This window comes from Abramis brama (assembly GCF_963993115.1).
Source record: "Abramis brama genome assembly, chromosome: 21".
Taxonomy (NCBI): Eukaryota; Metazoa; Chordata; class Actinopteri; order Cypriniformes; family Leuciscidae; genus Abramis; species Abramis brama.
The window spans coordinates 27,250,467-27,264,521 of record NC_139983.1 but is presented as its reverse complement, the minus strand read 5'-3'; the positions used below and the strand labels follow the sequence as shown (position 1 = coordinate 27,264,521).

The following is a 14,055-nucleotide window of genomic DNA, read 5'->3' as shown; positions in this document are numbered from 1 at the left end:
CCTTGTCACATAAATACATTTATGTCAAAATTAAAACTTGAGATAGATAAAAACTTCTTAAAATAATAGTTCAATCAAAAATGAAAACTGTCATCGTTTACTCACCCTCGTGTCGTTCAAAACGAGCTTTGTTCTTGTACTTCAAGCGAGTACAGTTGAGCTTTTGATGTGCTCTATGCACGTGCATTGATCAATATTTATATATGAATAAAAGCCTTCATCTTATAAAGTGATCGTGTCTCCTCCGAAGACTTAGATTAAACCACTTGATTCATACGAATTCTTGTCTTTATGAACATTTTGAAGTGTGAAACTTTTGGTTGTGTGTACTTTCAATGGACAAAAATGATGAGAGAATATTAAATAAATTTTCATTTGTCTTCAGAAGATGAATGAAAGTCTAATGGGTTTGGAACAACAGTAGGGTGAGTAAATAATGACAGGATTTTCATTTGTGGGTAAACTACCCCTTTAAAAGTTGGTAAAAACTGTGTCAGATATTACTAGAGTTCATTTGTGACACTGCAAATGAAAAGTCAAGTCATGCATCCTGCTCCTTTTCACAAATAGATAATCCAGGTACTCTATAAAACACAGAACATCTGAATACTGTATACTTCATATATTAGAAACATGTTTAAACACTAGAAACATCTAGACAGAAAAGAAGAAGACTCCCGATCGGATGTCCGCAGGTTAAACCAGAATATGTAAATTCACTTGTAACGCATCACCTGATGAAAGATCAGCTTTTCTTCAGGTTAGACCAAGTTCATCAACTCCCCCTGCCTCAAGAGTAAACTTCCCAAGCCAAATACTCTCATAACACCAATAATTACACTATGGACACTGTAAGCACACATTCATTCTCCCTAAATCAGCATAGCCAGGATCCTAATGGTTAATTGATACCAACAGGGAATCCGTTACAGAGCCAAATGCAATCACTGGAAGGGATAAATGATCAAAAATGAAACTTCTGGCATCATTTACTCCCCCCTCATGATGTTTCAAATCTATATGACTTTGTTTCTTCCGCAGAACACAAAAGGAGAGGTTAGGCTCAATGACAGCCTCAGTCACCATTCACTTTCATTGTATGGAAAAACAAATGAAAGTGAATGGTGACTGAGGCTGTCATTCTGCCTAGCATCTCCTTTTGTGTTCTGCGGAAGAAACAAAGTCATATAGATTTGAAACATCATGAGGCGGGCGAGTAAATGGCAGAGTTTTCAATTATTTACTGTTCTTTTAAATTGATATCTGAGCTTCAGCCACAATAGATAATTGAGTTAGAGATCATTGTGAACCTCTTTTAAATGTGTTAAAAATATTAAAAGGCAGCAGTGCATTATTGGCATCTTCTTTCTTTATGAAAACAGACAATTTGGGTATGCCAATATACATCTCCATTAAGTTAATTCTTTGACACATAGCATTATTTATTCTATACTTTACATCTACACAGCTTCTCCATGAGCACTGAAGTCACTGGACTCAATCTACTGGCTTAAAGTTTATGTGCCAAAACTTTCTCACTTCATCCATTACATTCAATATCTATAAAAAGTAAATTACAAGACAAAGATTTGACACTGTACCATCCTCTCCCATTAAAACAGAGTGTTTCTGACCCGTCAGAGTGTCTTAAGTGGGGCGTGCAGCTCAAACTTTAACTTAAAAAAAAAAAAAAAAAAAATCAAACGCTTCTCTTCTGTGTAAATTTAAGAGTTACCCGCTTGTTACTAACACTCAATGACACCCGCACGCGCTACATCATGCTAACGGCAATAAATGTAGCGGCAGTAAGTAGTAAAAACATTCTCGGGGTCCCGAAACGAGAGTGTTCCTCTTCATCTCGCTGCTCGCAATCCCCATCACCATCATCATCCTCTCACTGTAGTCCTACAGTACTTTAAAAAATAAAAGAGGAAGGACAAACCTAAAACTGCTAAGCCCTGTTGCGAAAAAGCATGAGCGAGAGCGACACACACAAAAGGGCACGACATTTTTTACCCAGCATGATCTCTTACCTCCGACCCGGTACATGTTGGCTGCCATGACTGCCCCCGGTCCTGCCTGGCGTCTCCAGGTAGGGCTTTCTCTCTCCGCCGCCGCCGCTGAGTGCTGTGCGCTGGAAAATGGTGGATTGATCAATACGAAGCGGACTAGTGAAGGGATCTTAAAGAGACAGTGCACATATTTTTACGAAGCCGCGTTCCACGGGGCGGTGTGAGGGATCTCGTTCAGAATCACCCGCGTGTTTAGAAACACCTTCTCAACAAAGCGGGATCCTTACGCAGGAGCAGAGACTCGGGCCACGGGACTGGAGAGCAGCGCGAGAGGGGAGGGGAAGGGGGTCTGCACGGGCAGCATCACTCGCGTTTCCCCGCCTACTTCAAATGACCAAAACCATTGCTGCTGTACTACTTTGGACCCGCTAGAGGCGAAATGAAACAAATAAACAACTGTTGCTCTCAGACTAAGTTTCAAACAAAGATCTAAACGAGTTGCCTATAATAGAACAAGGAAAGAAATTCCTCTCTGTGGAGGATCGTGTTTGAGTAATTAGATCTTTTCTGAAGAAAAGCTGAGTGGCGCCTTCAAAATGTTGGATTTGCCTCTGCATGGTGCTATGAGTCCAAAGATTGCATCCCAGTATATATAATATTCTGATGCTGAGATTTGGCTGGGTCATGGGTCCCTATATGGTTGCTATGTGTGGCTAGTTACTAGGGCATGAGTAGGAAGTTGCTACAGTGTTGCCGAATGGCTGCTTGTTGGCCTGAGTCAAGAGAGGACACCCAAAGACTCTGATATGATTCTTTTTCTACTTTTTTCTTTACTTTTCTCTTCTTCTTTTTTTACATTGTTGCATTTCATTTATTTATTTTTTGTCTTGTCTTCGTCTTCGTTTGTCTTGTCTTTCCTCAGTAAGCAGAGGTTTTGTCTGGAAAAAGAAAATCAGTTTTATCTGCCAAGCAATAGTTAGAGACAGTCTGAATATGCCTAGTTCCCTATAAGTAGTCAAAAATAGTATGTGTAAAGAGTAGTACACTGTGTCTGCCTTAAATTTTTAAGTACAATCAATTTGGATGTCATTTCAACTTACATTAAACTGACTTAAAAAATTAGTTGATTCTTGTATTACATAAAAAAGGGTTGAAAATTAGATTTTTATGAGTTAAAGCAATGTAAAAAACATATGTTGTTGTCATAACTTATTGATCATATAATTTTTACTGAGTATGTCCGAATTCATATGTTCATAAAACACAATTAGAAAAGTACCCGGATGACCTACTACTTCTGGCATGAAGTGTGCATCTGATGGACGCTATCCCATGAGGCCACAGGAGAGAAGCTGGAAATGGAAGTGAAACAAAACTTACGCCGTAAGTCACATGACAATGGTGACATGGTGAATATACTATGTCCGGACTATGTTCATTCATACTAAATACATTCATAGGCTACTACATAGAAGTTAGAACATAGTCATTTTTATTCAGATGTAGCTACTCAGACAGTAGGCTATGTGATTTCGGATGCAGCTGGGGATTGTGGCAATGGAGATGGATTTCGCTAAAATATGTTGTGTTTTGGATGCTGGTCTCCCCATAGGCCATTAAAAATCTTTTCAAGACTTCCTTGGTTAATCCGCTTCACCAGCCAAGTTTTGCTGGTCAACAGCATGGCATGGAAATTCATGCAGGTCTAAGTCTAATTCAACCTGAATAAATCACATAATTAACTATACTTTTCACATTAAGCTTAACTGTGGGTTCATGTATTTTATTAAACCTGGGCTGAAGCCACTTTTAACCCTGGATAACATTTTACATTTGCAATTTTAGGGGTTAGAATTTATTTTAACCGCTTTTAAATGAATAGTTCACCCAAAAATTAAAATGTTGTGATTATTTACTCATCATCATGTTGTTCCAAACCAGAGTGCGTTTCATTCTTCCGCTGAACACAAAAAAAAAGATATTTGGAAAAATGTTGGTAACCAGACAGTTGATGGTAGCCATTGACTTTGATCGTAACCAGTGATTTTGCCAAGTAAGACATCAACATATTTTGTTGATCCTGGAACATTACCATCCGCAAACATAGTCCTAACCCTATCCCTACTCCTAAACCTAACCCTAACCCTACGTACCCACAAGTTATCCCTAAAATCAGAGGGAAATGATAGGTGAATAACTAGAAGCCCCTAACCGTGGTTTTAAGCCTAAATTTGACATGGACTGTAAACTTGTCCCTCAAATCTGATTGGTTGATTTGAATGTTGTTTCAAGGTCAACAAAGATGTTGATCCAGGAACATGTTATACTTAGAGAAATCATATTCACCCCATTGACTTCCATCTTTTCCTACTGTTTGATTACTAAAATGTTTTGTGTTCAACAGAGGAAAGAAACTCATGCAGGTTTGGAACAACTTTTTCATTTTTGGGTGAACTATCCCTTTAAGGTGTACAGTGTGACACATGGAACAAGACAACCAGGATTTCGTTAGCCCAGGCTTAAAATGGCTCTGGGGTTATATGTCAAGTGTGAAAAGCCTAATGGTCATCTTGTGGAGCTAAGGGAGATGATTTTAATGACTACCAAAAGCTGTCTTTCTGCCTGAAGCACCTTCTGGTACATAATAAAGAAATGTGGTAGTTTCTATGTCTGTTTAAGTTCTGAGCAAGTAGTCTAAACATTGGTTGACAGTTACTTAACCAGATTTTATAAACTGAGGTCCTGTTTTATTTATTTGTTCACTAGCCTTGGAATAAGCTCAAAGTCTCAAAAGCCAGTTTATAATTATACTTTCCCAGCATACACCACTACAAAGATTTAGCCTCTTCTAAGTTTGGTCTGAGGGAAAGCGGAACACTGCTTTTCAGAAAGGCGTTGTGGGTGGCACAGAAACTGGTCATTAAATAATCGAAATAATCAGATTAAATAAATTTCGCTAACAAAATTCAACCAACAGTCCAATCAGATTACTTCGTTCAATTCTCTGTTCAAAGAATATGAGCTCACACTGGTACACAGATGCAACATACAAAAATAGGTCATGAGTAAACAGGGCCGTCGTCGCCCACTCTTCGGCCCTAAAGGAGGGGGTGCCCGTGAACATAAGCAAATAAAAATGAAGATGATCTTAAACTGATAAGCAAAACATATGTGATCATAAACGCTCCTGACTATTTAAACAAGGCTTGACACGTGATAATGATGTCATTTGGCGGAGGTGATTCAAGGGGAGCTGAGTATTTCGTGAGCGCTGGTTTTGGCACGTAATGGTAAGGCACCTCATGTTTGGTGGTTGTTGTTACTGAAGGCAGAGTGGAATGCTGTGGTGAGCAGCTGATTTACACCATATGAAAACCTTACAAACTGAGCTCTGCCTGGAGCTGTAATCTGCAATCACATGACCGGCCTCAGCCAATGGCAGGTTTCAACTTACCCTCTGTGGAGACTCACAACAAAGCAAGTCCCTGCTGCTGATTTGTGTGAGTGCCTATGTATTTATTGGTAGATATGTGTGTTTTTAGGGCCTGACTTCAAATTGAAGCAATTCAATTAATCTTACTACACCAAGCGATCATGAAGCGGTTATCGTGATGTAATGATGTGTTATGAAGTTGTAGTGTTCATTTTCTGCAGTCTGTCCAAGGACTAAACACCTCTAACATGTAGTAGAAGGCTTCGGGATTCTTGAACTCTGTCTCTCGATCTTCCTCGCTCTCGGCAGAGCCCCAGCTGGCCTTCTCCCAGGGCTCTTGCTCTAGCACAGCAGGCAACTGCTAGAGAAACAGAAGAAATCAATTAAGGCGTGTGGCCTGATCAAGCTCCGTCCTTTGTTGGGCTCTCTTTATTACGGACTTAATTACAGCCAAACACGGTCCACAAATAGTATAACCGTTGTTTTCCTTCCATGGATGTGACTGTGAACTGCGGTCCTTAGAATCATACGATAGCAACTGAATCATATTTTCACACTGTCTGCATAATTTGACAGCTTGACTACTACAACTACAGCTTGATTAGTAGGCTAATGACACACAATAAAAACAAAATGACATCTATAATATTTATATACTGTTTTTTTTTTTTTTGTCATGTCATGTCTCGTATTCAAGCATAATTGTTTGGTGTAGTGGAATTGACTTCCAAACAATATAGCAGCTGTAAAAAATTAAAATAGGCATTGATTATTTCCCTAAAAATAATTATACTAAAATATATTTGAAAGACATTTAGTATTTTAATTCATGCAGTGCAGACTGCTTGATGACTTTATTCAATTTCTGTATATTTCACAAGACACAGGTAAATGACATTTGTGACCCTGGACCACAAAACCAGTCACATGGGTCAATTTTTTGAAATTGAGATTTATACATCATATGAAAGCTGAATAAATAAACTTTCCATTGAGATATGGTTTGTTAGGATAAGACAAAAATTGGCCTGAGATAAAACTATTTGAAAATCTGGAATCTGAGGGTGCAAAAAAATCAAAACATTGAAAAAATCGCCTTTAAAGTTGTCCATTTATGTTCGCGGATGTGCTGCATTCACTCACAAAAATAAATGTTTTATATATTTACGGTAGCAAATTTACAAAATATCTTCATGGAACATGATCTTTACTTAATATCCTAATGATTTTTGGCATAAAAGAAAAATCGATAATTTTGACCCTTACAATGTATTGTTGGCTATTGCCACAAATATACCCGTGCGACTTGTGACTGGTTTTGTGATCCAGGGTCACATTTGGGTTTATGTGAGGATTGTTTTAAGTTCACTTAAAATAAAAGTTGTTATATTTTTGAAGCCTAATAAATATTTTTTTTAAAAATGATATATTTAAATTAGACTGTAATGTTGAATGGCTATAATTAATGTAAAAAAAAAATAAAAAAAAAAAAAAAATCATTTTCATTGAGACATTATTATTAATATCAGTGATACTGGCCTTCATTCATAAAAAGATGCCATTAAGCAAGTATTTAAAAGACTTAAGCAAGTATTTATTCAACATAAAGACAGAAACTGTCTTTATGTTGTTTCTACATTAATTAAGAGATTAACTGTGAAATGATTAGGCTACATTATAAAATATATTTAAAACGTATATAAAAACTTAAGTGTTTTAATCGCAATTAATCACAGAAAAAACGTGTGATTAATCTAGTTATTTTTTTTAATCGAACAGCAGTATGCTGATCAGTTTCATGTGATATATCATATATAAACAAACATACTGTTAAAAAAAATGTTGTTTCAACTTTAAAAAGTAAGTGTTTGTTCTGCCTTAAGATTTGAAGAGTCAACTCAAATATCCAAGTTGGCACTTAGTACAACTTCACATTTCAAGATGACAAAACGTAAAATTTTAAGGCAGCACGAACAAGTGGAAACAACAATTTTATTTTTTTTACAGTGTATCAGAAATGCAGATAAAATTCACCCAGTGACAGAAGTGCTTGTGGACACAAAGATTTATTGGTACAGAACATCAAAACAGAAAAACACAGATCAAATGAGAAAACATCTGATCAACTTAAAAGTCACAAAGCACATAAAAAGGAAATGACATGGGAAATGACACTCACATTATTGTCTACTGTCTGCAAGCCACTCAAAGCAGAAGCAGCATTCTCCACTACAGTCAGTCCGTGCGTGTTGCTGACCATTAAATCCGCTTATTTTGTTCTATAAATGTTAGTGTTGTTAATGCAAATTATATAATTAGACTGTAACAAATTTTTTACTATTTTGTAATATTGTTTAATTAAATCTCAATAATTGAATGACATGCACTGACAGATTTTGTAATGATTTGTGTCTTATCAAATGATTATTGTGCAATATAAAATAATTTTACATAACTATTGTATCTTTTAGTAATAGGAATGTTATAGTAAAATAGGTGCATTAAACAGGGTGCATAAATTAAAATCTTATGTAACTGTAAAGGGCAGCGCCAAAAATATTTCCAACATGTGCCCCCTTTAAATTTATTTTCAGGGGAATTATATTTACATATATGTGCATTTAAAATATCAAAACATTTTTAATTTGAATGAATCAAAAAAAAAAAAAATATTTGGTGACTACAGGTCACTTATGAATATTATGAAATATACCAAGTCAGCTGCATTCAGATGCACATTCTGCTGCTGATCAGCAGGAGGCGCTAGTAAACCATCTTTGATCACATGTCTTTGTCCTCACGCGCTGGCTCCAGAACACAGTGTCCAATCCCAGGCGCAGAACACAGCAGCACTGACACTGCTGACGGAGGAAATGACACTCAATTAATGTGCTCATCTCGCCTTTTTCACAACACATCAGGAGATTAGATTTGGGCCTGATGACAGATATTTTGTCACAGCAAACCCGACGCTGACCTCATCTCATGCATTGTGTGACACAAAGCTTCTCTTTCCAGAACTATCGGTTTCCTCTTCCTGTTCTCTAGTGTATTAGATTAGAAGAGAAAATTGTGGGGTGGAGATGTGATAAGTGTGTTTGTGGCATGCATGTGTGTGTTTGTGTGCTATAGAGGCCTACGTTTTTTATACATTCGTTCATTATAATGACACATGGAAGCAAAACGGGATGCGAATACCATTTCATTCTGACTTTAAGTGCAACACATAATGAAGATAGACCAACAAAAGGCACAGGCCTTAAAGGGTTAGTTCACCCCAAAATTCTGTCAGTAATTACTCACCCTCGAGTTGTTCCAACCCTGTAAGACTTTCGTTCATCTTCAGAACACAAATTAAGATATTTTTGATGAAATCTGAGAGCTGTCTCACTCCTCCATAGGCTTCCATGTTATTGAAACCTGCCGGCCCAGAAAGTTAGTAAAGACAATGTTTAAAATAGTCCAGGTGACTACAGTGGCTCAACCATAAGTTTATCAAGCGGCGAGAATACTTTTTGTGCGCCAAAAAAAATAAAAAAATAATGACATTATTCAACTATTCATTTTCTTCTGTGTGAGCCTCTGAGTGAGTTCATGTAGTGTAACAGCGCAGCGCTTCTGGGTTATACGTCAGAACGTAGGCTCACTATTGGCTAGCATCACGCACATGACCAGCGTCGGCCAATATGAGCCGATAGTGAGCGCTGTTACACTACGTGAACTCACTCAGAGGCCCACACAGAAGAAAATTAATAGTTGAATAAAGTCGTTATTTTGGGGTTTTTTGCGCACAAAAAGTATTCTCGCCGCTTGATAAATTTAAGGTTGAGCCACACTTAGACTATTTTAACAATGTCTTTACTAACTTTTCTGAGCCGGCAGATGCAATTACCTAGCGGCCTATGAAGGAGTGAGCCAGCTCTCAGATTTCATCAAAAATATCCTTATTTGTTCCGAAGATGAACGAAAGTCTTACATGGTTGGAACAACATGATGAGTAATTATGACAGAATTTTCATTTTTGGGTGAACTAACCCTTTAAGGAGAAACTTTAGAGGGGGTCAGAGACACAAAAAGAGAAAGCACTGAGTGAATGAGAGGCAGTGGGACGGGATAAAAGACTGCACTTGTTTTGGCCAGACGCAACAGGATTTTCAAACTCTCAGCTGCTGTGGATTGGGAAGAACTGTGTCTCCATCTGCCCTGCCCTGCTGGAGAATGACACCAGCCTCTTTTCACCAAAACCACAGAGCGCCAAGCATCAAGGGTGCAAGGCCTACAAGAAGCCAGCTGTCCGTGTTTTAATGCGCTTATCTGTTCTACAGGCCACGAACAGTTGGGAAGGGAACAGTGGAGTCATCTGTATGCCAAAAATCTTGAGAAAAAAGCAGCAGCTGACCCCAGAGACCGCAGGGCTGGCTGGGTTACTGGCTCCACGTGCAAATCAATAGATTTGTGAGTGTGTGAGTGCACTTCCCTGCTCTGCATGATATACAGTACTGCAATATCTGGATAAAAGTAGGGCAGTAAAGGGCTACAAGTGACGCGTTTCCCCAGGCGAGACTGTCAGTTTAACAGGACTCGACAGTTTTACGCATCGTTACGATACGGTACATGCATGAACTCACATGTATGCGCGTATATATGCATGTACAAATTATCATTTACGATCATTGCGTTTGCGGTTCGTTATATAATGACGTAAATGAGAGTCTACTTGTTCACACAGCCTTTAAATCAATCACTGTTTCTTTCTTGAAACTAATTTTTTTTTCCTTGAATACTGCAAAACCCTTCATTCTACGCCAGGCTAAATTATAAGCATGTAGGCCGTAACCTTCATTTTGAGAGCGCAAATTATATTGTAGGGAAAATCACTTGCTTTATTTAGTTTTTACAGTTTGAAAAAAAGATTTTTTATATATATATCCCAATCATCCCAATGTGTATAGAAGCCTATATGACAAAAGTAAAATAAATAAATGTAAAAAGAGGAATTTGTTGCAAATAAAAAATGAATTTATATCTTTCTTATATATATAACAAATATTTATTTTGTGACTATATTTAACATTTGCAATTTTTTTTATAATATGACTTATTTTAAAGTTAATTTCAAAATTACATTTTTATTTTTTTACTTTTAATTTATTTTTGATTTGGGGTATTTTTGATTCATGAACCAACTATACATTAGAGAGTGAAGCTGTTTTGTATGTAAAATTGTTCACTTTTAAAACCTTTTTTCTCTTTATTGTACTGTCCGTTAATACAAGGGTATTTTTGAGTTCCATAGTTTCATGTTTCTTCAAAGGCAAAATTACAGATGTGAACTGTGATGTATACTTGACCCAAACCCAAAAACTGTACACTAACTGTTTGTCCTGTGCCAGGGAGACAAATGTGACTTTGGCGGCTGTGTGTTTAAGGAATAGATCTGTTATTGCTCTGCTTGGTTTGAATATGTCTAGTTTTGGGATTCTTGTGTGGGTGTTCACATGCTGTTTTGACAAAGGACGTCTCTGGACAGGTTCAGTTTGAAACATTGTGGAAGTGATCTCATATCCCATAAGAGAAAAAAAAAAGAGAAAAGTTAGGCCAACTGTAAAAAGCAATATTATTCTTAGTTATCTCTGCAGGAAGCTTTTAGGCAAAGTCTGACTTGGAAAAGGGCTAAATCAGTTGCTAGAACAAATGTACTTCACATGCAAGCTTGTGTCATCTTAGGCAGTTTACTTTGAAGAAAAGCGTGAGGGAAAAGCCTATGCAGTTTTCATAGAGATGCAATTTGGGTCCAAAAAGAACTTGGACATTTTTTACCCTTTAAAATAAGAATTCATAGTAAGAAAAAAAAGTGGGAAAATGTAAAAGCTTGTTATGCAACAGATATCCAGTTAAGATTTCCAAAGTTTAACATTTAGTTAAAGTGATGTTCCTGAGTTAAAGTGATGTCACCTGTTCCTCATCATCCTGTGTATTTATACCCTCAGTAATTTTCTGTTATTTGTCTTGTTAATGTTTCGTACTGGTGTTTCTCAGCATGGATCCTAGTTGTTATTATATGGGAGTTTATCGTCCTTCTCTGCCATGCATCTCTGTGGCTTATCAAGTCAAACCATTTTATTTTATTTTATTTTATTTTATTTTATTTTTTATTTTATTTTTTATTTTTTTTTAATTATTATTATTTATCTTATTTGACCTATAGGGTTTGCAGGGTGAAAATTGTTTTATTTTATTTTCATTTATCATTTTTATTGTTTTGATTTATTTTTATAATAAAATATTTAGTAAAATTAAAATACTTTTTTCTATTTCATTTGTTTTGTTTTGTTCACTGGGTGTTCCTTTTCATTTCAAAAGGGAAGTTATATGTCAAGCTCGCATCAGCTGACTCTCAGCTGATCCACGTCTACCTATGAATATGATGCCTATCACTTATATTCATATAAGCTCCTTCAGTATTATCAACAGCTATCCCGTTTCTCAGAAGCTAATTACCCTCCTCCGTCCCCAGCTCCTCGTCTGTCAGGATTTGGCATTCTGATTCCCCTTTGACTAAATTCTCGAATTATGTTGTACATTAAAATATTGATATTAATGATATCTGCAGTACATTTATGTTGGTTCTGTTCTGTTTACCCTAAGGGGGGTTATTGCTGCTCTCCCTGCTCTTATCCATGCTAGACTGCATGGATCTTGCCCAGAGAACCATACCGCCAATCCTAACTGTGTGCTAATTGTCAATCATCTTTGACTATAGTGGTCCTGACAGAAACAGTACATGCATGGTGTAACAATAACTGCAAAAATAGCCACACAGTAGTATACACTGATGTACTGCTTACTATACAAGATGTTCTGCTAACTACTAGACCAATTCAACAAAGGAATCACAAATTAAGCAGGTGAATTACAAACAACAAATGAAGAGATGCCTTTGGCAAGCAATATCCACTATACACGCACAAATCAACTACTGGAACCAAAACATCCTTAACATCCTCAAAAAAATCCCTCATTATGTAATCAACAGATTTGTGGCTTGCATTTTCCTGTCAGGTGCTTGAAAGTACTTTTGACCATCAAAACAATCTTTGAATCCACGTGATTATGTTCTAGCTGTGACTTTTTGTGGTTATCAAGTGACCGAAAGCATTATTTTTCCACTTGAACTTAGACAAACAATGATTTGACAAAGACATGAACAATGTGTGAGCAAACCAGCTAAATATAGTAGCTCTGATTAGATAAAACAAAGATACACTGGAGAGGAGGAAACTCCCAGTGGAGGGCTACTAGAAAGCTAACTACATCTTCCCATCACTACAAGTGTGTGTGCGGAGAGTATAGGATGAGGTCAGTGCACTGTTATCTCAGGCCGAAAGTCAAGTCAAATACCAAGGGATGATTTTGACATTCCTCAGCATCTATTTCAGTTGAAGCTTGAAGTATGAGGGACTTTTGCAGCTATGCCATTTGAATGATTTTTTCCTCTGACTTCTAAGCGTTTCTAAGGATGCTGATTTTTAGAAGGCAGAGATGGCGTACGGAAACATGGTTTGTGTAACATTAGCAACACATTATTAGCTGTTTTATAACATAGTCAAGCCAAAGGCTAATCATATTAGTGTTATGTGTCCAACGTTGTAGAGCACGGTACTTAAAACGCATTACCATTCTGATACATCCACTTGTATATACGAGCCTGTATAATTCACTCTTCTTCTGAATCAGTTTCTGGTTCAAACATACAGTATATGGCTGAATTAAAGCAATATTTCCACTTGCCATTGTGTAGCATTTACTACAGTAAAGTTGATCAAGAGGATCAGGTAATCTGAGCTTGTGTGAGTGAGTGGAGGCGGAGCTAATTTGCATATTCATGGTTCCACATATACTAAATAAAGCAAGGGTGTAGAGTTACATCAAGCTATTTTAAGGCATAATGAAATTATTTTCACATGCAGGAAACAAAATTTTAAATATGTAATTTTGATTATCAAAGATGTGTTTAAAGGTATAACATTTTTGACTGCAGCAGAGGTCTGACTTCAAACTCTCTCCTTCAGTCTCTTGCAGTTCATAATTTCCAGAGCCACTTTAATATAATAATAGACAAGTTCTGCTTCAGTACATCCAGATCCTCATTCATATTTGCATATAGCTACCAGATTGGATACACTTATGTGACTAAATTCTTGAAATTACCCTCAGAATATATTTCATTTATGCTGTTTGAAATATAATTCTTCTATTAGTGTTATTTGTGTGGTTTATCCCATGGAATTACCAAATTAGTACTAAAGCCAAATACCCTGCTGAAAAAAGCATATCATATATAGAGACTTGGTGGGCTCTTGTGACTTTAACCACCCTGAAACAGCCAAGAAACCACCCAGAATACCCTAGCAACTGCAAAGCAACACCCTATAAAGCCATTCAGAACCATTGCTAGTTATTATTATAACAATATTTTGAATAATCTTTTTTATATTTCTTTTTTTTATTTTATTTTGTACATTTTTGACATTTTGCAATGTGCAACATTTCAAAAAAATGTTTTTATAGTTTTAAATTTTTAATGTAAACATTTCAAATGTTTTTTTT

At 36.7% G+C, this 14,055-nt stretch overlaps 1 protein-coding gene across 4 annotated transcripts in view; it reads right to left on the bottom strand.

Moving 5' to 3' along the window:
* mta1 (metastasis associated 1) overlaps positions 1-2,404 on the bottom strand; it is a 44,996-nt gene extending 42,592 nt beyond the window's left edge. For 2 of the 4 annotated variants that reach the window (XM_084097246.1, XM_084097247.1), the window contains exon 1: positions 2,034-2,191. In XM_084097246.1, the coding sequence (XP_083953372.1) occupies positions 2,034-2,061 (28 nt within the window). In that variant the 5' untranslated portion in view covers positions 2,062-2,191. Of the gene's footprint in view, positions 1-2,033 lie in introns of all 4 variants that reach the window. The other 2 variants (XM_084097248.1, XM_084097249.1) reach the window with 2 other exon arrangements.
* Positions 2,405-14,055: the final 11,651 nt, after the last annotated feature.